This window comes from Delphinapterus leucas, chromosome 5 (genome assembly GCF_059928025.1).
Source record: "Delphinapterus leucas isolate spDelLeu-1000000601 "Yukka" chromosome 5, BTC_Dleu_Yukka2, whole genome shotgun sequence".
NCBI classification, from domain to species: domain Eukaryota; kingdom Metazoa; phylum Chordata; class Mammalia; order Artiodactyla; family Monodontidae; genus Delphinapterus; species Delphinapterus leucas.
This window is the reverse complement of record NC_143133.1, coordinates 66,222,877-66,243,944: the sequence shown is the minus strand read 5'-3', so window position 1 is coordinate 66,243,944 and position 21,068 is coordinate 66,222,877. Positions and strand designations below refer to the sequence as shown.

At 45.6% G+C, this 21,068-nt stretch overlaps 1 protein-coding gene across 2 annotated transcripts in view; it reads left to right on the top strand.

Moving 5' to 3' along the window:
* The first annotated feature begins 856 nt into the window (after nt 1-856).
* BEND4 (BEN domain containing 4) overlaps nt 857-21,068 on the top strand; it is a 33,202-nt gene continuing 12,990 nt past the window's right edge. For both annotated transcript variants that reach the window (XM_022565233.3, XM_022565238.3), the window contains exons 1-3: nt 857-1,448; nt 8,636-9,202; nt 19,235-19,326. In XM_022565233.3, coding sequence (XP_022420941.1) covers nt 965-1,448; nt 8,636-9,202; nt 19,235-19,326 — 1,143 coding nt within the window. In that variant the 5' untranslated portion in view covers nt 857-964. The remainder of the gene's footprint in view (nt 1,449-8,635; nt 9,203-19,234; nt 19,327-21,068) is intronic.

Here is a 21,068-nt window from a genome sequence, read left to right as displayed (position 1 = left end):
GAATATCTGAGTACATCTGTGCAACTCAGCCACACACTCTTGAGTGTCTGACTTTGGGTAATTTCCTCCAGGAGCCTCGGTTTTCTCATCTGTGGAATGGGGACACCGATTCTGTTACGCCCTCTCAGGGGCCCTGTAGGGAACTAACTGAAATAACGTGAAAGCCCGATGCTTTGTGTGCTCTTAGGACAGCATAAGCTCGAAGGCCAGGAGCTGGGTATAGGCAGAAACCCCCGGGCGCGCAAACAACTCGCAGCGACCTAGGTCAAGACCTACTGAAGATGTTCCTTTCAGAAGGCTGGGGGAGCAATTCCCCATCAGCAGAAGAACGGGTTGTAATATCTTCCCAAGGCGCACACGCACTCTAGCTACCGCCCCACCACTACTACTACCAGACCCTCAGGGCAACCCCGAGAGTTCGAGGTCAAGCAGGCGGCGCCAAGAGCTCTTTCCTAAAACTGAACCCCGCCCACAGCAGCAGGAGCCTCAAGTGCAAGTCTGGGGCTCCGAAGTCTCGTCCCGGCCGGAACCTCGCGCTGTTACCGGGGGGACCTCCTGGTCCCGGCTCATTCCTTCCCTTCCCCCGTCGGAGGCGCACACCCGGCTGGGCGACCACGCGGGCGGCAGCGGCGGCGCCAGGCCCCGCCCCCGCCCCCATTATCATTAGCAGATATAACCCTAAACACTTGCTCTTTACCTCCTTTCTCCCTCCAGGCATTGGTGAGGCAGCCTGTCAATCAGCGCTCGGGCGGCAGCCCCCCGCGCAGGGGCTCGGCGATGCCAGCCTTCGCGACAGGCGGCAGTGGTGGCGGCGGCGGCGACGACGGCGGCCGCGGCACAGACAGCCACCCTTCCACGCGCGCGCACTCGGGCAGAGCCGGCGGGCGGGCGGCAGAGGCACCCTCGGAGCCCGGCGCCGGGCGCGGAGGGGGCGTGCGACCCGGGACCTGCCCAGAGGCGCAGAATGGAGGAGGAGATGCAGCCGGCGGAAGAGGGGCCCAGCGTCCCCAAAATCTACAAGCAGCGCAGCCCCTACAGCGTCCTCAAGACATTCCCCAGCAAGAGACCGGCGCTGGCCAAGCGCTACGAGCGACCCACCCTGGTGGAGCTGCCGCACGTGCGGCCGCCCCCGCCGGCCTTTGCGCCGCAAGCCGCGGTCTCCATCAGCAGCAGCGAGCCGCCGCCGCCACCGCAGCAGTTCCAGGCGCAGAGCTCTTACCCACCCGGGCCCGGCCGGGCCGCCGCCGCCGCCTCGTCGTCGTCTCCGTCCTGCACGCCCGTCACGTCCCAGGGCCACCTGAGGACCCCAGCGCCGCCGCCCGCGGCCCCCGCCGCGTCGTCGTCCTCATCTTTCGCCGCCGTCGTCAGGTACGGCTCGGGCCCGGCGGCAGCCGCCGCGGGCAGCAGCAGCGCGGGCGGCAACGGCGCCAGCCTGGAGCTCAGCGCAGGTACCAACTCTCGGGAGCAACTTTCCGTCCCGCCACGGGTTGGGGGAGGGGTGGGACCCGGGAAGGAGAAAGCGGGGACCGAGGACAGCCTCCCGCGCGCCCTGCCCAGCGGGGTGGGTGGGGGGTGGGAGGGGAGAGCGGGAGGCTCCCAGAGCCGGCTGAGGGAGTGTCGGGGCGTCCGAGCGCACCCCCAAGGCCTCTACGCACCGGCAGCAACTTCTGGAGGTTCACCGCCGCCGCGTCCGGGGCTTCCGATGGCGCGCGCGCCTCTTAACAGGTGGCTCCGCCGCTAGCGTCCCGCTCGGCGCCCGGGGAGCGCGGCAGGGGCGATCGGCGGGGCGGGGGCGGCGCGCAGGCGGGGAGTGGGGGCGGGACACCGTGGGGTGACAGCGGCGGCGGCGCGGGGAGAAGCGGTCGCTACTCTGGCGGTTCTCGGGGACGCCCTCCCTTTCTCCTCCGCTGCTTCACTTTCTCCTTCTGCTTCTTCCCTTTATCTGCCTTTCTCCTCCATTTGTTCTTCCTTCTCTGGTTCTCTTTTTCTCGCTCACTCTGTCGCGGTCACGCGGCTGGCCCTAGGGCTGCTTTCCTGCTTTTTCCCGGCGAGCGCGCGCTGTCTCTGCCTCTCCCTGGTCCCCTTTCCCCGGCCACCCCAGAGTCCCCGCCGGTGTGTGCAGGACGCGGGGCTCCTCTGCATCAGCCGCGCGGGTGGAACTGGCGCTCGCCCCGGCGGCCGCGACTTAAGGGACGGAGACCTCCCGCCCCTCCCCCCAGCCCCGGGAACCCCGGGCGCTCTGGGCCCCGCCGGGTGGGCGCTGCTGCACCGCGGGGTCCCGGGCCCCTTAGAAATGACTGCCTTTCGGGGAGCATCCACCCCAGGGTACGCGACTCCTGAGAAAAGCCGGCTCTCCAGCCCAGCGGCGGGGAGGGCGACGGGCTGGTGGAGAGGTCACAGCCTGGGGCCTGCGCCCAAGTGTGCTCTCTGCTCCTCTTGGACTCGCAGCCGCGTGTATCCCGCCGCTCAGAACGAAAAGTTCTTGCTCAGGCCTTTTACGGCACTTTGGAGCCCCCCAAATCCTGCATATCAGTGAATCCACGGCTTCCTTTATTCCTAATGAAAATAGGAGCATTGTCTTGAAATGCGTTATAGATGCCTAAGCTCATGTTCTGTTGTTTGTCAGTATTTTGACACAAGAAGGATTGGTTTTGAGAAAGAAAACCTAATTACAGGTTATAGTGAAGACTTGCTCTGTCACATCCCTCACTGGCTGGGAGATGTTGGCGAGGTTTTTATGTGGATGTCCTTATTGTTTGTGAGGTGTGGTTTTTTTTCCTGTATTTTAATTCCGCTGTGCTTTTATGTTCACTGTGAGGCTAGTCTACTTTCACTTTCCTCATTTTTCTTCTGTTTTTCCCCCCTTCTTAGTGAGGTTTGTGTGCTCTCTGGGCTTGGGGTCTGGTTTTCTTATATACTACTTCTTGTTCACTCTTTGTTTATTTCCCGGCTCTGCTTTATCTTCCTTTATCTTTACATTGTTCAGAAGTTTGGGTCCTTTTTCCACATTCTATATTTTGCTTACTCCTTTGCACAGCCTCAGTGTCACCGTGTTCATTGGGGTTTTCCCCCCTCTTTATCTGCCCAGTTCAGTCTTTAATCTCATCCTGCTTTCTCCTTTCAGTCTTTGCGGACTGTCTTTCGTTCTGTCTTCTGCTTTTTTCCATACAGTATAAATCTGCCCCTTCTCATTTCCATTTTCATCCGTAGTTTTAACCTTGCCTTTCCCTGCTATTTTTCCTATATTTCTTTCTTCTGCACCAGTCACTTGCTGTCCTTTCCATGGTGCCTTCTGCTCTGGCAGTTACCCCACTCTTTTATCCATAAGGAGTTTTTGCTGTTGTTGTTTCCTTCTTACCTTGTTCTGAATGCCCTCTTTTTCAGTGTTTCTTCTAACGTCCTGTTTAGTTTGTCTCTGTCCGCAGGTGGAAATCATATCACTGAATCTAAAGGAGTGGAAAGGGGCTTTTTGATGTCCCTCCAACTCCCTGTGTTTATTATTTCCTTTTATTTTCATTGCTGCTGCTGCCTTTTTTTTTTTTTTTTTAAGAGAGGTCATAGAGAGGTAGGCTAGATAGCCCCAAGACAGGATGCCATGTGCTTGTTGGAAAGATGGGAATTGAATGGTAGTTTTCTGCCATGCAGTGAGGAAAATGGTCAGGGGCAAAAAAAAAAAAAAAAAGGCCATAGTACTAGACATCATGAATTGTGGCCATACTATTAATCATTGGGGGACAAAGCCATCTCTTAACAGGCACAGTGATGTGAGTGGCCATCAGAGGGACAGTCACCTGAAGAGCTGATTGGCTCTTTGAGGAACTAGTGGTTCCACTTTGAACCAATAAGCATGTGTGTACAGACAGCCATCCTAGCACACTGGGTGGGGTAGGGGTAGGGGTGGTGATTTGCTTGTTGTACCCTCACAACAGTGGTACTGCAGGGTCTCAGGCTACCTCGTAAACTGAAAATAGTCAAAATGTCGATGAGATGAAATGAGTCAAGGATGGAAGAGACATAACTGAGTGTCCAGAGAAAATGCAGTGAAAAGATGAAAGGGTTGAAGTGAACCTTATTTGCCATTAAGGGCCATAAACCATTGAGAGGAGAAATACATGATTAAAATAGATTTTTCAACATTCTTGTAAAATCTCCTGAAGAGTATAATTTTCCTTAAAAGCGGTAATATGCCATGGTTCTAAAAGCATATTTTTCCTCTGTGGGAGGCTTAGAGTTAAAACCCACGTAGATCTTGATATGCAGCCTAAATTTGGCATCAGGAAATGGGAAATTGCATCTTTAAGCAGAGTACAATCAAAAATGAATTACAATAAATCCTATATAATTGCATAGGTCATTCTCTTTAATGAGATTTTATTAACCTGACTGTCAGGCTTTTGAGTCAGGCAGATATTTTATCTTCTTCAACTGATAAAAGTGTCAGCTATAAACCACCACATAAATATTCATAAATCTACACATCTGCGGCAGCCTATCAGCATCATTCTTTTGGACATTAAAAGCATTCTAATTACTTTCTGTCTAGCAGAGCTGAAATGCTGCCTGTTATAGTATGTGCTTGGCAGGCATGATTGCTTTTGTTTGCCATCACAAATAGCAGCATCTTATTTTATATACCGATGGTCCAGAAAATATTCAGGGATTGACTGAGCAGGATGAATATTAGGAAGCACCATCTGGTTTTGATAGCACTGAGTATATTAACTCATCTGTTAATTTTTGACACATCATTGATTTATTTATTTAGAAAAATTGCCTCCTGTTTTGCTGTGTTGATATTTGCCATTAGGAAAAAAAAAATTGGATGGCATTTTTTTGAAAGACATACAGTAGTTCATTGATTTAAGACAGGGCTGATGCTTCCAAAGATGCTTTCATTTTCTAACTTCTATTTTCTATGCCACGAAGTCCTCTCATAAAAAGAAGTTATATTAATGTTTTAAGGAAATTATCTATTTTGAACTAGTTGCAAATCCTTTGATAGATGTAATATATGGATACATGGTAGTATAGGTCACAAAAATTTTTTTTCTGCCTCTGCATTTTTAGTATTAATATATTTCACCCTTTGTGGGCTAAAATCGAAAGATTACCACTAATTGACTACTGTGATCTCCTTCATAGAAACAGAATACTCTTGGGGGTCTGCTGTGATGGGCAAATTCCATTCAAGGCTTTACTTACAAAGAAGGATGTTAAAGTAGGGAGCCTGTGTTTCATTGCTGAATTCCCATCCCTCTTCTTCACTTATCAGATTTAGGATGGATTAAACCACTTAAATTCTGAAGAAATTCTAGAAATGAAGTTTTTAATTACAAAAATAACACGGGTTCGGATTCTGGAATCAGACTGGGCACAGTTTGCAACATGATATTAGATCCCGATAGATTGCACAATAAAGCAAAATAAATTAGAGAGATGTGGTCATTTTAGAGTGCTTTGTGATTGTGATTTATTAACATTTTACGGTGTTTAATTTTAAAGAAGTTAGGGATAAACTAGGTTGTTTTAAAGCCTCTCTATAAACTGTTGACTTTGTACTTCCTTGCCATCACTTGACTGGAACATTCTGTGCCTAACGGGGGGAAAGAGTTTAAAAATTTCAAAATACATGTTCACACTTTGCTCAGTTAAGAATCGTGGATCAGTGGCCATTCAATCATGTTCATATGAAAACAGAACTTTTCTCCATTTCTTAGCAATAATGGGCATTGCACTGTACTCGTGTTCTAATTATATTCTGTATGGAAAGCTGAAGCACTGCTGGCTGCGATGTGTGTTAAGTGTAAAGATTTGCCATTTCCCACCAAGTATAATAGTAATATTTTTCATCATACTCTTCAGTGTATTGACATAAAATACTATTCAAATATAAGGTAGTGAAAAGAAGAGAATACAGCTTTAGGGCTACAGCTGGCATTTTTACATATATTAGTTCTGAGAACAAATTCAGAATGAAGCATTTGAAAAAACTGCAGGCAAGAACCGTTTTATGATTGTAACTATTCTCTGATATTCTGAGTGCACTTTAATACATTATCTTCATAATGTAGTATATTACATAATGATTTTTTTCTCAGCATATTACGAGTTTATCCTTCAGTTAAGAAAACAAATCATGCTTGTCTCTACATCAGATTTTTTTTCCCTTAAAATCTATACCCTAACGTGATTTATCAACATGATTAAAACAACTGAGCTCCTTAGGACACTGGACAGATACATTCGAGCAGTTCTTTCTAGGCAGTTCTGTTTTAGCCTTTCCTTTCATATTTTGTGCCTTTCATCAAGGTTATGTTATAGGTGTATAGGCTGTAAATCACTTGGGACTATTCTGATTAAAATGCAAACAGTAAATACAACTTTAGATCTAGAATATGGGATTATAGGATTAAATGAATGAAAACTGCTGGTGTGCTAGAATTGAGAATCGCCAATCAATATTGTCCTTTGATTTTACTAATAAAAGAACAAAAAGCCAGGAGTAAAGAAATGAGAACGCAGCATCTTAAACCTCCCCACTTGTATGGTTCAACTGTTTACTTTCTTGTTTATTCGGTTTTGGTCATTGTAAGATATAACACCCAACTCTTTGAAGTCTTTCTCCATTAAGTTTTGGTTCAAATCATGAGCTCAGTTATTCCTTTCCACCTGGCTGGGGGCAGAGTCATCATCACTTCCAGTGTTCGGTGTGCGAAATATCCTTCCCATATCCACATTCCTTTTTCTCCAAGGCAGCAAGCCGACTTTATCTTGGCTGCTACTTCAGCCAAGTTCCCAGCCCATCAATCAGCTCTAGCCTAAAACTATACCTGGCATCTAGTTCTTTCTTTAGTACTCAAAATAATCGTGTAAAAAATAGGCCTGTGCCTAATATTTGTGAGATTCAGGGTAAGGGTACAAATGCTGTAAACTAAGATACTCTGTGTATTTATAAGAGTCCCCACATGTATTCAGTAAATATTTCTAGAGATTCTGTGCTGGCTCTCAAACCCCAGTCCACTCATGGAATATACAGTCTATAAATCTCTCCTGAACTGAAAAGAACTGGCCTCTGTGTTCTGACTTGTCATTTTTCCTGAGAGATTTAGGAATGGGAGCATTTTATAGATTTGGGAGATGTGAGAGGTGCTTCCTATATGCTCTGGGCTTTATGTATATTCTTATTAAATAAGTGAAATAGGAGACTTGTACCCCCTTCCCCTGATATCTTAGTTACTTCAGGAAGAATAGTAAGAAAAAACAAAGCAGAGGCTGAAGTACCACCTGGGGGTTTCTGAAGGTTGGTTTGCTGGTCATCATCCTGGGTTTTCTAGAGAAATCAATTTCTTAATCACAGCTATTTAGCTTGTTGTCCCCATAGAAGCCCTCAAGCATCTCACCACTTTTCACTTTTCAAGGTTTTTTTTTTTTCCCTCAGAAAAAAATACAGCTAGTCAGCATTTCCAGAGACAGCAAGTGACTAGTTACATTTCTGTCATAAACAACGGATATCGTCACTTAGAACCTACAATATTTTGTTTGTTGCCATTATTCCGCGTAGGGTGGGAGAGGAAATGAGAGGTACCCTGATAGCTCTATATAAGCCCTAAAAAAGCTATCTGTCTCTCTGTGGGTATTTATTGATATAAATAGCGCGTTCTGGTTGGTGGTCCAGAAAGAAGACAGTGTTCTTGTGACGTTTACATTTAGGGTGAATTTTCAAGCCCCTTAGACTGACAACATTAAATCACATTTTCACCACATTGGGTTTTCTCTTTCCTTCTTTTTGGAGTGAACTGATTGTTTTCTCTTTGCTTTTTGCTTTCCACTGATTGACAGTTAATATGCTTTAGAATACACTTGTGGAAACTAACTGGCACCCTCAGCACATACCATTTAAGAGATTTGGTGGGAGAAGCCCTGAGAAGAGGCGCTATTGCTTTTCAGATGGTGCTGCTATAGATCAAGCTAAACGTTGGCCTTGACAAGAAATCTAAGTTAGCAGATAAAGTAAAAGAATGGTGAACACAGATGTTGGATGACACGGTCTTGCTTCGGGGCTCCTCATTATTTGCCTTGCAGGCCCACTCTTTATTTTACCTTAGACGTTTAGTGAGCTCTTCCAAAAGACTTATCGTTCTTCTCCATTTTGCATCTGGGAGCAACGTACTCTCAGCAGGGATTGTATCAGCTGATTAATAGCAAGGGCATGAGGGCACTCCAGAAATAGACGCAAGGATTGCTGTAAGCCCTCCTGTCAATGGGGAGTTGAGTCTGCAGGGCTGGCTCGATTCATTAGAGTGAGGATATTAACGAAGCCAAAGGTGTGAGTTCAGACCTGTGCAGGCCGGTTAATAACCACGGAGAGGGAGTCTCTATCCGGTGCCCCCATCTCGCAGTCCAGCCGTCTCCCAGAGTCAAGTTAGGGGGTGGCTCATCAGGCACCCCACCAAGTCACAGAGCAGCCGGAAGCTATGCATCCTATTAGAAGTGGATGCACCATGTCACCTGTGTGTGTAGCAGAGAGTAGGAGTCCATGTTTTTGACATTTTTTAATGTTAAACTCTAGATCGAGGACCCTACTTGTCCCTTGTCTTGGCTGGCAGTCTCTGACGTGTCTTCTCTTGTATTTCAGAGAGTCGTATGATCTTGGACGCCTTTGCTCAACAATGCAGCCGAGTCCTTAGCCTCTTAAATTGTGGAGGAAAGCTTCTGGACTCCGGCCGTTCTCAATCCATGATTTCTTGCGTAAAGCAGGAAGGCTCAAGTTACACTGAAAGACAGGAGCAGTGCCCTGTTGGCAAAGGGGTCCACAGTCAGACCTCAGACGGTGTAGACATAGAGATGCAATATATGCAAAGGAAACAACAGACTTCTGCCTTCTTGAGGGTTTTCACTGACTCCCTACAAAATTACCTGCTCTCCGGGAGCTTTCCGACTGCAAACACCTCCTCGGTCAGTGAGTATGGCCACCTGGCGGACGTGGATCCTCTAGCAACGTCCCCCGTGCACACACTAGGTGGCTGGACCTCCCCAGCGACATCCGAATCCCACGGTCACCCATCCTCTTCTACGCTGCCTGAGGAAGAAGAGGAGGAGGAAGAGGAGGGCTACTGTCCTCGATGCCAAGAGCTGGAGCAGGAGGTGGTTTCACTGCAACAAGAAAACGAAGAGCTCAGAAGAAAGTTAGAGAGCATCCCAGGTACCCTGCCCTGTTCCTTGCAAGCCACCTGCAACTCATTCCTTTCCAGTGTCCCATCTGCGTGTATGTATGCACGCGTGCATGTATGTGTGGCTTTTTGTTGCTGTTTGGGCCGGCGATGTAGAAGAGTTAGAAAAACAGGCATGCACAGTTGTAGCCTACCAGTGCCAAACAGAAATTTCAAGATGAGCCACTAGCCTTGTCCTGTATTTAAGCCACAGTCTTCGGGGGTGTAGGCCTGAAAACTATGGTCCAATTAAAAGATGTCTCCACTGATACGAAAGTGATTCCTAGATGTAGCGCAATGAGATTGAAATAGGCCAGGTTCTGTGAGCTTGACTCTTCTTCAAAAAGTGACCCTGTTCCTTTAAAATGGCTTTTGTATCTTTAAAGACTTTGATATATGTGTTTTATTAGTCCATGATAGAAATTAAAATGAAATGATACCTACAGAGGCAGGGCTCAGAGGACAAATGGTCTCTTCCATTCCACTAACTTCTCCCCTTTCTTGTTAAGTTTCAATAGGCATGGTCTCTTTTTAGCGTGCAACCTCCCCCTTAAAGTTAATATGCAACTGTAAACTAAAAGGAATAGCTCAAAGGCAGACCGGTTATTAAGCTGGTCACAAACTAGCTGTGCTCCTGGCTAAACGTGAGGCACTTTGCCGCCTCGCAGAGACGCTAGACCTGCAGAGTAGTGAAGTCACCTTTATGGCAAGATCTTCTCTGGGTTGCAAAGCCATTTTTTTTCCCTATTTGGAAAGCTCCTGATTTTGCCTATATCTTTGAGGTCATTCCTGCATGTCTGTGGCTTATAAAAGACATTAAGACCTTTTTAATCATGCAGCCCATTGATAAAAATTTTTGAGCATGTATCTACCAATGTACACATTCATTGGTTATTTACATACATATATCTGCATACTAATATGTTCAAAATAAAGCATACATGACATATTTAAAATTTCTAAGGCTGATCCATAAATAGAAATAGAAATTATGTTCTTCTCCTAACTCGGTGTCTTTGCACCACCCAATTTGGCAGCTGATGTAAAAAGAAGGAAGTGTTGAAGAAAGTTACCCATTTGCTTATTAGAATTGCCAGATCAGAAATTTATTTTCCTTCTGTCCTTTCATTTAAGAGAATTGCCCAAATAGAGCTGAGGTCTGGCTCAGAGTGTTTTGGAATTACATTGAGTGCCGTTGTGGGAGAGAAGCAAGAGGTGAAGCAAATCCATTCTCTGTTGTTACATTTGAGCCCTGGGGTTAGATGCAGAGTCTTGGCATTGTCCCTGCCAGGCCGGATCTGACTGCAGCAGAGAGACTGGCAGGACCCAGAAGAATGCAGTGGAACCAGAGCGCTACTGGTTTCTCCAGGTCAAAGAGATATGGGTGCAGCTGACACACTGGGATTTTACAACTTGCACAGTTTCATAAATTATGTGAACTATTGGTTTTACTGCCAAAAGGGTATGTTGCATCTTACTCCCCACTCCTCTTTCATTAGGGGAGAAGATAGTGTCCTGGAGATCAGCCAACTGCAGATCCTTGCATCAGCCATTCAGAGCTGTGGGGAAGAGTTTCAGAGTGCAAGGACAGGTGACACAAATGTCCAGAGTATTATTGCCTAATTCCTAATCGTAAATATTTGGTGAGCCGTCTGTCCTTGGTAAACTTACCAAGCAAATTTGGGGTTCACTCCGCCTCTTGTTTCCTAAATCCGTACAGATGAAATGTCTGTGTCAGGGATAACTCATTGCTGGCCTGCCACTAATCATTGTCCTTCTCTGCTTCCCAGAAAGACGAAAATGCTGCAATTTCTTGAGTCCTCTTGATGGTCAGACATTGAATGACAGTTGTTGAAATTAGGCTAATGATCACCACTGTTACTGTAAACATTCCACCACTGTTACTGTAAAGAGTCCCCTCCATGAACTTGAACCAATTCTATGCGGAGAGCCATGATAGCTTTAAATAATCCATACTGAAATTCAGCTATATAGAGGAAACTCAGTTTGTCAATTATGAATAGAAAAAAAATAGTGTGAAATGCAGGAAAGATTAGCCATTTGTGATTACTTAACTCCTGGATTCATTACCTAGGGATACCTTAGTATTGGGCGTCAGGTTGAAAGTGCCCCTCGAGATGAAAGACTTGAATCAAAGAGAGACATAACTGCCCTCTTGCCCTCCTCACCTCCCAACCTCCATCTTTGGCTAAACAACAAACCAGCCTGTGGGTGATCACCCAGGAATCCACTTTGGCATTCTACGAGCTGTGCCTTTGGTGTGGGCAGGGCCGAGGGGGAATCTGTTACTTTTATCCATATGAAGAAAAGTACAGCAATAATACTCTGGTTTTGTACGTGACAAGAATATTTTGCAAGCAGTAACTTTCCTGTGAGATTTAGGATCGATTTTCCCTAAGCAGTATCCGTGCTTCCCAATGATCCCAGTAGGCCTCTGTTATCCTAGAGGCCATACATTTCCATGGAAGGACCTGGGGCTTTCTTCCTGTAGAATCTGCCCGTGTGTTGTACGATCACTCTTCTTACAGCCGAGCAGCGTGGATGAGTACAAAGGGGAGAGGAACGTGCAGCAGTTAGCAGAGGAAATAAGGTGAACAAGATGATGGGGGCACCTGCAGTGGGTCAGTTCGGGGGCAGTGTTCCTCAGGCACTTCCCTCTCTCTCCAGAGTCAGGCTGTTGAGCAACTCGGAGATTCCAGTTTCTTTCTTTTTTTTTCCCCCCCTTAAATAAAGCATTTATATCTGGGAGCAGTTCTTGAACTGAGAGTTCAAAAGAAATGAGCCTATTAGTCTACAGGAAAAAATGCTTTCACTTGGGTAGCTGTAAAAGGGGGAAAGGAAGGTGACAGCCCTCACCGAAAGGAGGGACCGGGGAGGGGTATTCTTTCTGGCACCACCCGAGAGGGCCTTTGTTTATTGTATTATTTGTGAAACATTCAACAAAGTCTTATTGATTATCAACTACAGGCAAACAAGGGGCTTCTAGAAAGTGCTGTCTAACTTACTTTCCAGAGTTATCTGCAGATATAGGCAATTAAATATTTTATCCCAGGAAATAGCATTAGCACATTTTCTTTTGCATTAGATTATCACACTAGAAAATAGAAAGTCTGTTTAAAAGTTTAAATTTTTTAAAAGAAAGTGAAAATAGGTTAAAAGAAGAAAAAGTCACAAAAGGAAGACATTTGGATCAGGAATACAAAGAGCTGAGAGGTTATTAAAAGAAGAATGGTAGGGCTTCCCTGGTGGCGCAGTGGTTGAGAGTCCGCCTGCCGATGCAGGGGACATGGGTTTGTGCCCCGGTCCGGGAAGATCCCACATGCCGCGGAGCGGCTGGGCCCGTGAGCCATGGCCGCTGAGCCTGCGCGTCCGGAGCCTGTGATCCGCAACGGGAGAGGCCACAACAGTGAGAGGCCCGCGTACCATAAAAAAAAAAAAGAAGAAGAAGAATGGTGATGGGCATACTTCTCTATGGAGAAGATGTCAGGTTAGAGTAGTCACATTTATTCAGAAAGCTTACAGTCAGCGCTGGGTGAAGAGAACTCATAAGGGAGGGTGGGTATAAAATACCATATTTCATCTAATTTAAGCCCCCATTGAATGTAAGACACACCAATACTTTATGTTCCACTAAGGAAGAAGAAAAAACACTGCAAATCGTAATTGCACATTATAATTATCTTTGAACACCAAGTTCAGAGATTTAAAAATATGATAAAATGTGGGTGTTAGAAATATAAAATACTGTATGGTAATTAAAAAATCACTTCCAGGGCTCCCCTGGTGGCGCAGTGGTTGAGAGTCCGCCTGCCGATGCAGGGAACACGGGTTCGTGCCCCGGTCCGGGAAGATCCCACATGCCGCAGAGCGGCAGGGCCCGTGAGCCCATGGCCGCTAAGCCTGCGCGTCCGGAGCCTGTGCTCCGCAACGGGAGAGACCACAACAGTGAGAGGCCCGCGTATCGCAAAAAAAAAAAAAAAAATTCCTTGAAGTTTTCTAAGTGCCAAATGTAGAGAAGATACATTTATTGTTGATATTAGTAAAGAACTTTCTACTTTCTAAAAAGTACATCTATGATCATCTCAATTTATCTTCATAACTCCAAACAAAAATTAATATTCCCATTTTACAGACAAAGAGGGTGCAACCTGGACAGGTAAAGTCTGTGGCAGACCTCAGATTAGAATCGAAGCCTCTTGACTCCAGAGCTAGTTTATTACCCTCTTCCACCCTCAAAATGTAGGCGATTCTCATTATTCACAGTCGTTCTATTCTGTAAGCTGTGAGCACTGAATCAGCAAGGCATTACTCTGAGGGGAAATACAGACCTCGGTTCCCGAGAGCCTCTGGTTGCAACATTTTCGTCAGCCAATCACAAAACGTCGTTTTAAGTATGTTTTTGTTTAACGAGCCCTTATTTAATATATAGTATTAGTTGGTTAACACTGAATTCACGGCCAGCAACGCTGTGACTCAAGCCTGAACAAAGCTTATCTAACACGCATTTTCCCCTTGAAGCACATCACAGCCTTGCGCTCAGGAACACTTAGACACCACTTCAACTCTCCGTTTGGGGCTCCTTTTAAACAGCGAAATCACCGAGCAGAAAAGGCACAAAAATGCAAAAACCATGGCACTAAACAGAACATGAAAAGAACCCTTGTTATCGTATGAGGGCTGAAACGAGCAGGCCAAGTGTTACCTTGTTCAACCTCAGCTGGGGGTGTGTGATTCCAGAAATTCAGATTTCTCAGTGACCAGCCAAAGTCCGCAGTGACCACAAGAGCACCCCAAATACAGATTTGACCGTTACAAATACATTTTAGCGAGTAGACAAATTTGCAGGTCCAGAACCTGCAAATAATGAGGATCAACTGTACTAACTCAGGAGGCTACAAACTAGAGAATTAACCTTGGATTACGTACAAAGTGCTGGTCCTAGGTAAGGATATTCTACGTACGAAGATTTTAAAAAGATAAATCGGTGTCTGTTTTTGGATAACTAGTTTTGTAAGAACAAAAAGCCCTTGGAGTAAGTGGTGTCGCAGTGCCAGTGCTCTCCCGTGCTCGTGCCACCCTCCAGCCCACGTGCCCAGAAGTGCCTGTGGGAGAAGGCTCAGGTCGACTTCTGGTCCCAAGAAACACATTGATCGTGCTTAACGTGCGCGTTCTAAGGAGAATAAATGTTCTGAGTAAAAAACTAGAGCGAGTGATAGGAACAGAGAGCAATAAAGGATTGAGTTCTTTTACTCAGAATTTGGTAGAAGCCAGCACGACTATTAGCGGTAGCTGTGAGACTGAGGGACACAGAACAGCGTGGGCTGAAGAAAATGGCCCTGGAGTCAAACCTGGGTTTGGATTTCTGCTCCTGCCACTTGCTATCTGTGGTTTTAGACAACTTACTTAACCATTCTGAGCCTCGGTTTCCCCTTTCTGTAAGGTGAGGTTAATAATACTGGAATGCTGGAAGTATTAAGTTCATTAAGTAGCAACCAAGTGCCTGCTAGGTGGGTGTTCCAGGAAGCACTCAACAAAGAGCAACCTTAAGAAACAGAGAGGCGGGGGCTTCCCTGGTGGCGCAGTGGTTGAGAGTCCGCCTGCCGATGCAGGGGACACGGGTTCGTGCCCCGGTCCGGGAAGATCCCACATGCCACGGAGCGGCTGGGCCCGTGAGCCATGGCCACTGAGCCTGCGTGTCCGGAGCCTGCGATCCGCGACGGGAGAGGCCACAACAGTGAGAGGCCCGCGTACGCAAAAAAAAAAAAGAAACAGGAACATGGTCCTGTGGCTGATCGTACAGAAATCTTAAGTGGTTTTCTCAGATTGTTGCTGGTAGTCTTACCTTGTAAAAAGGTCAGCATTCAGTTAGTTACCCAGGTTGGGAGCCGCAGTTCCATCCATAACCATCTCTCTCCCTCCTTGATGTCAGCCTCCTCTCCTCTGGATTCCACCTCGTACATACCCACCGGTATGGGGTCCTCCCCCCTCTCCCCATTGCTTTCATCCAGGCCTGTTTCACCATATGGACTCATGCAATAGCCACTCAACTCCCCCAGACGCCAGGCTCTGCCAACAGAAAAGGCCCACGTCACCCACTGCTGAAAAGCCTCTATTGGCCCATGGAGTAAATTCCAGCCCCCTCAGTGTGGCATGTGACATCCTTCACTGCCTGAGTCTTCCTGTTCATTTTTGGAGACTCGCCCCTTAGTTCCCACCATACACCGAGTGTTCCAACCGCTCTGGACAATTTGTGATTCCTGAGCCGCCGTGCACTTGCTTCTGGTCTTCCCTTAACTCCTGCTGTCCTTCCAACATATCCTCCTTTTCCCCACTCGAGAAACTCCTACTCAGCCATCAGTACCCAGGTCAGGTGACACCCCTCCATAACAAGCCCCTCCCCCAGTTTCCCGGCAGAATTAACCACTTGCTGTAGTACATCATGCTTGCTTCTGTTGAAGTCTGCATCAGGGCCAGTTTTTACTCTCTGTGTGTCTGTCTCTTCTGGGGTCTTGATACGAGGAGAGGCAGGCTGTGTAAGGTCCTTGAGGATAGAGACTAAGTCACAGTCATCCTCATAACCCCGATTCCCAGCCCAGTGTCAAGCACGTTCTGTTGTAGCAGCTACACACGTCAATTAAATTAAACAGAGACGGGACATTGTGATAATCAAGAGAATTACCATGCGTCTGTAGGCTGAGTAACACTTAAAGCTCATTGTTTATTTCTAGACATTTACAATTGAGGAACTTATACTTTACGGAGACGATATGAATAGGACTCTTGAAATAAGCACACAGATGGCATGGTCGTCAGAGGACAGTAAACAATTTCAATCTCCCTCTAAAATTGTATGTGGTATACTTTGAGGTAAATGTTTTGAGTCTTTAAAAAACAATTATAGGGCTTCTCTGGTGGCGCAGTGGCTGAGAATCTGCCTGCTAATGCAGGGGACACGGGTTCGAGCCCTGGTCTGGGAGGATCCCACATGCCGCGGAGCAACTAGGCCCGTGAGCCACAACTACTGAGCCTGCACGTCTGGAGCCTGTGCCCCGCAACAAGAGACGGCGCGATAGTGAGAGGCCCGCGCACCGCGATGAAGAGTGGCCCCCGCATGCCACAACTAGAGAAAGCCCTCTCACAGAAACGAAGACCCAACACAGCCAAAAATAAATACATTAATTAATAAACTCCTACCCCCAACATCTTCTTAAAAAAAAAAACAATTATATAGCAAAGTAGATTAAATAATGCTTGAGGAACAAGAAGAGAAACTGATCAAGGTGTTAATGCAATGATCTGCCAGGAAAATTAGGTACTCGAGACCCAAGCACCCTTAATATAGGCAAAAACAGAATCAGAGCAGTTCTCCTTGGAAGGCACTTACTTAAGAGTCTCCCAGACAGTACAGCCTCCAGCTGCGCAGAGTCAATTCAGTAGCTAAGTCTAACTGGCCTTCGGCCTTATGCCCAGATACCACCCACAGGACCCACTTCCCTTCAGGAGAGCCTTACAGCCGGTAAAGTCACATGAAATTCCACTTTCTTCCAGCGCATGCGCATCGGCTGGCCTCGCTCAGGGCTTAGCACTGCTGCCTAAATACTGGGGGTGTAGAGATGGGAGAGTCGTCCTCCAAGCCCTTCCAGGGCTACACAGGCAACACTGAAGGTCGTATATAGCAAAGGAAGGGGAGATCACAGTCATGTAGACATTCTTCAAACAACTTCTAAGTAGTTATAATCCATGCCCACTTTAGAAATTTTTTTAAACTGGTTTTTACAAGGATGATAAAGGATAAAGGTAATAATAACTGCCCTAATTCTGTTACCAAAATATAATCATTTTAAATTATTAACACTTTGGTTTATTTCTTTCCAATCTCTTCTCTGTGCACATAATTATTTTTAACATGGTTGAGGTCACACTGAATATTCAGTTTTGTAAGCGTTTTTGTGCTTCACTTAAGCACTTTTTCCCTAAACATATGTAAAGTATGGATAAAGTATCAGAAGAAGTCTCATTCAAATCTTAGTCAGTGAGTATTTACAAATTTTACTAAAACTTCCAAACTAAATTCAGAGTAATACCTCTCACATGTCACTTGGAAAAGCAGTGACATATACACAGTTGCATTGCTGCTACCGAGATCCTTCTTTTCAGCAATGTGTAGAAGGGACTCAGGCACAGAAGTTAAATGGAGTCCCAAAGGCCACACAGTTAATGAAAAGCCAGAACTCAACAGCAAACTTGTTTCCTGTCTCCGTTAGCTTCTCAAGGCTTCTGCTTTTTTCCTGTAATCCGTGCCCATTGCCAGAAGATACATTCTCACTCGCTGTGGCATCAGCAAAGTGGGTTAGACTGTTTGTTTGTGGAACTCTAGTAATGTGGGAAATTATTGTTTGTCATTCAGTTAACTTGCTCAAACTTTTTTGGTGAACACTGCATACCCTAGCAGAAATGGTGTGGTTTAGAAAGTGGATTTTCTAGCTCTCAGTGACTCAGAGTCTCTACTCAGCCATACCCAGGGTGAAAGTGTCTGTCAGAACATAGAACTGTTGGCCAGTAAGTGCACCCCTTAAAAGGAACTTGGGCAAGGTCTGGCAGAATTATAAATAAAACACAGGGTTTAGCTACATCAGGGTGGGCTCTAAAGTGGGTTAGTCTTTTAATAGGATGATGAAATTAGAGGTACTTGACAGGTTTTATTAAACTTTGGTTTAATAAAAGTCCTACTTCAAACTGATAACACACGTGCCTTCTTTTCATTGAAGGCACAATCTTGTGGTTGTCCCGAAAATGCTTCTTTAATTTGAAGAATATATTCAAATGACTATACAAGAGTGACCTATGACACAGGTCTGTAAGACACAAGTCTATAAGGATGTTATTTAAGAAAATATTTTTTGGCAAGAAGAAAAATTTCCTAACCTACTTCTACTTCTTATCATTCAAATTCTTCAAAAGGATGGTTATGTAGTTTTTGATTTATGTTGCAATGTGATGTCACCTGAAAAACCCAGAGCTGTTAGCAGGAGATAAAGATAATTTCAGTTTGCTCTCAAAAAAGTGCTGAGAAAAATGAAGTGAAGAAGGCTCAGTGGTGATACTTTAAAATTAGGGTTTAGGTTAAATATTTATTATTTTCTTCAATGTGACAAAAACATCTTAAGAAAACACACAGCCAAGACAGATGATGGCAATAATTCGTATCCGTTAGGTTATTTACTAAGTTACCAAGACCTTTAAAAGCAATCAGTTAATACTCTGGAAAGGGCTCTAATATAAATCTTAAAATATAAGAATTATTTATGCAATGGTACAAAAAAAAATGTCAGGCTCTATGTTGGGTTAACATCTGTTCAGTTTTATTGTGATTATTCAGTGATTCTGTAAGACTGTGCCTCACAAAATATAGTGCAACAGTTAATGAAATACATAATAACCGAATCTGAATTGGACCAGATCAGGTGAGTTTCTGGAGAGGGGAGGAGTGAGACACTTACCAGAAAAACTACGTGTGTCTGTGTCAGGAAGCAGGCCTAAAGTGCATGGCTTACTGCTTTACTGAAGAACTAGCAATGAATGGCACTACAAATGAACATTATATCATTGATCCAAAACCAGTGAAACATTAGTTTTCAGTACTTTAATTTTAAAAAGTACCGTCGGGTGCTAATGTTACAACTTGAGTCAAAGAAGACATGTCTCTTCTGTGAGTTCAGTGTGATATCATTATTATTAACCCAAATTCATCTTAGAGTAGGTTTGACTTAAAAGTTTTCAGTGAGCTGTGCTGAGCCTAAAAATTCTCCCCGAACCATAGCATCTGTTCTATATTTACAAACTGAAATAACTACAGATGTCAAATGAGAGAAGATTCTACTTCCTTTAGAAAATGAGTCTTTTTTTTTAGAAGTTTGCATCAAAAATCTTTTTAAACCTTAAAGCTTTTTATTTTCCCAGTACAAAATAGCTAATGTGCAATTGTTGCGACTTCTTCTACCCAGTGCCCTGCCAGACGGTTTTAGACTACCTGAAGACGTTGCTTCAGCACTACAACCAGCTTGTGATCCCACAGCCAGCCGACCAGCCGGCCGAGGTAGGTCTCATTCCATTTGGAATTTCCTTAAGATGAAGCATCCTGGTAGTTTACCCATGTATATATATACCAAAACAGATTGGCTAGCAAAATACATGTTTGACTCTGAGGTTTATGGGTGGGTATATATCCTGTGGAGAAAGATCATGCATCGTGAAGATTCAGCTCTGTACTCTGAGGGGGAGAAAAAGAAATAGCTTAAACCCTGCGGGCAAGTCTCCCCCCATTCTTTTGGCACAGAGAACCCACCTGTCGTTCCCTCAGGCAGAGCCAGTGTTTGTTCCAAGTCTTCCCACCCTGAAAATCAGCCCTCCTTTGATTCTCCCTCCATCCCTCAGTGATTATCTTTTCTTTCTCCTTCCATCACCCGAAGCATCCTATCGGCACCTTCATCCTACACCACGACACATCCCGCTCCTTGAAGGCTGGGCCCAGGTCTCATCCCCATTGGCATCCCCAGTGCGTGTCATCGAAGGCATTTGCTGAATGGGGACCTCATCCTTCTCTGTGATTAAACACTTGAAAGACTGGTGTATATTCATTGCTCCACTCTCAGTCCTCCTTTGCCCTCCCCTGCCTCCGTAATCCGGCTCCACCTCCACGACACAGCGAATGGTCTGCAAGAGCCCCCCCAGCCTGCTACTCTCCCAGTTGTCCAGTCCAGGGGCCCATTTTCCAGCCCTCGTCATCCACAGGGCCTCACCCCTCCTCCAGCTGCTCCCTTTCTCTGGGCCTTTGTGTCAGGACTCTCTTGTGGTTCCCCGTCTCTTTCTTATTAAGCTTTAAGGAGTTTTCCAACCACCGTTCTCTGGACTTTGGCCTTTCATCTCTCCACTGCCTTTCTCTGCTCAGTTACGCTCTCTCTGAACATCAACCATGTGTGGATTTACGAGTCCCAAATTTAGATCTAGACCCCAGTCCCCAGGACTCGACTCCAGACCATTGTGTCCTACTGCCTGACCAGTGGAACTCACGATGCCTCCTCTGAATACCCATCATTACTCCTGTTTCCTCTTCAATAAAAGCAGCACCAACCCTGGGCAGAAACTTTCGAGGCATCACGGACTCTTCCTCTTCCTCATTCCTGACAGTCACGTTGAACAGCCTCTTGTCTGTAGTTCATTCTCAGTCACATGTCACCTGGGCTGTCACAGTAGATTCTTTCTTCTCCGTGCTCCACACTGGAAAGTTATTTTTCTAAAATACAGATCCAAAATAAATGTCACATGCTTAAAATCCTTTGCTCCCTAAAATAGGGTCCACATTTTATTTTTTTTTAACCGACCCCTCTTTTAAACCCAAAGTCTTTCCAATCATTTTCTTTCCTTTTTTTTTTTTTTATTTATTTATTTTATTTGGTTGTGCTGGGTCTTAGCTGCAGCAGGTGGGCTCCTTAGTTGTAGCTTGTGGGCTCCTTAGCTGCAGCATGCATGTGGGATCTAGTTCCCTGACCAGGGATCGAACCCAGGCCCCCTGCATTGGGAGCTTGGAGTCCTACCCACTGCGCCACCAGGGAAGTCCTGGGTCCACATTTTTTAACTTGACATTTCTGTTATACAAAAAGCACATCTGAAAAGCCCACTTCTTCCAGAAGCTCTTCCTGATTGCCACACCCCTCTGTGCTCAGAGAGCACATTGTTCGTGAGACTAAATCAGAACTTACTTATAAGTTAATATACACCTCCGTCTTCCATCTGGATATGACTCTATGAAGACATTAAATAAGTGCTGTTCAAATTGGT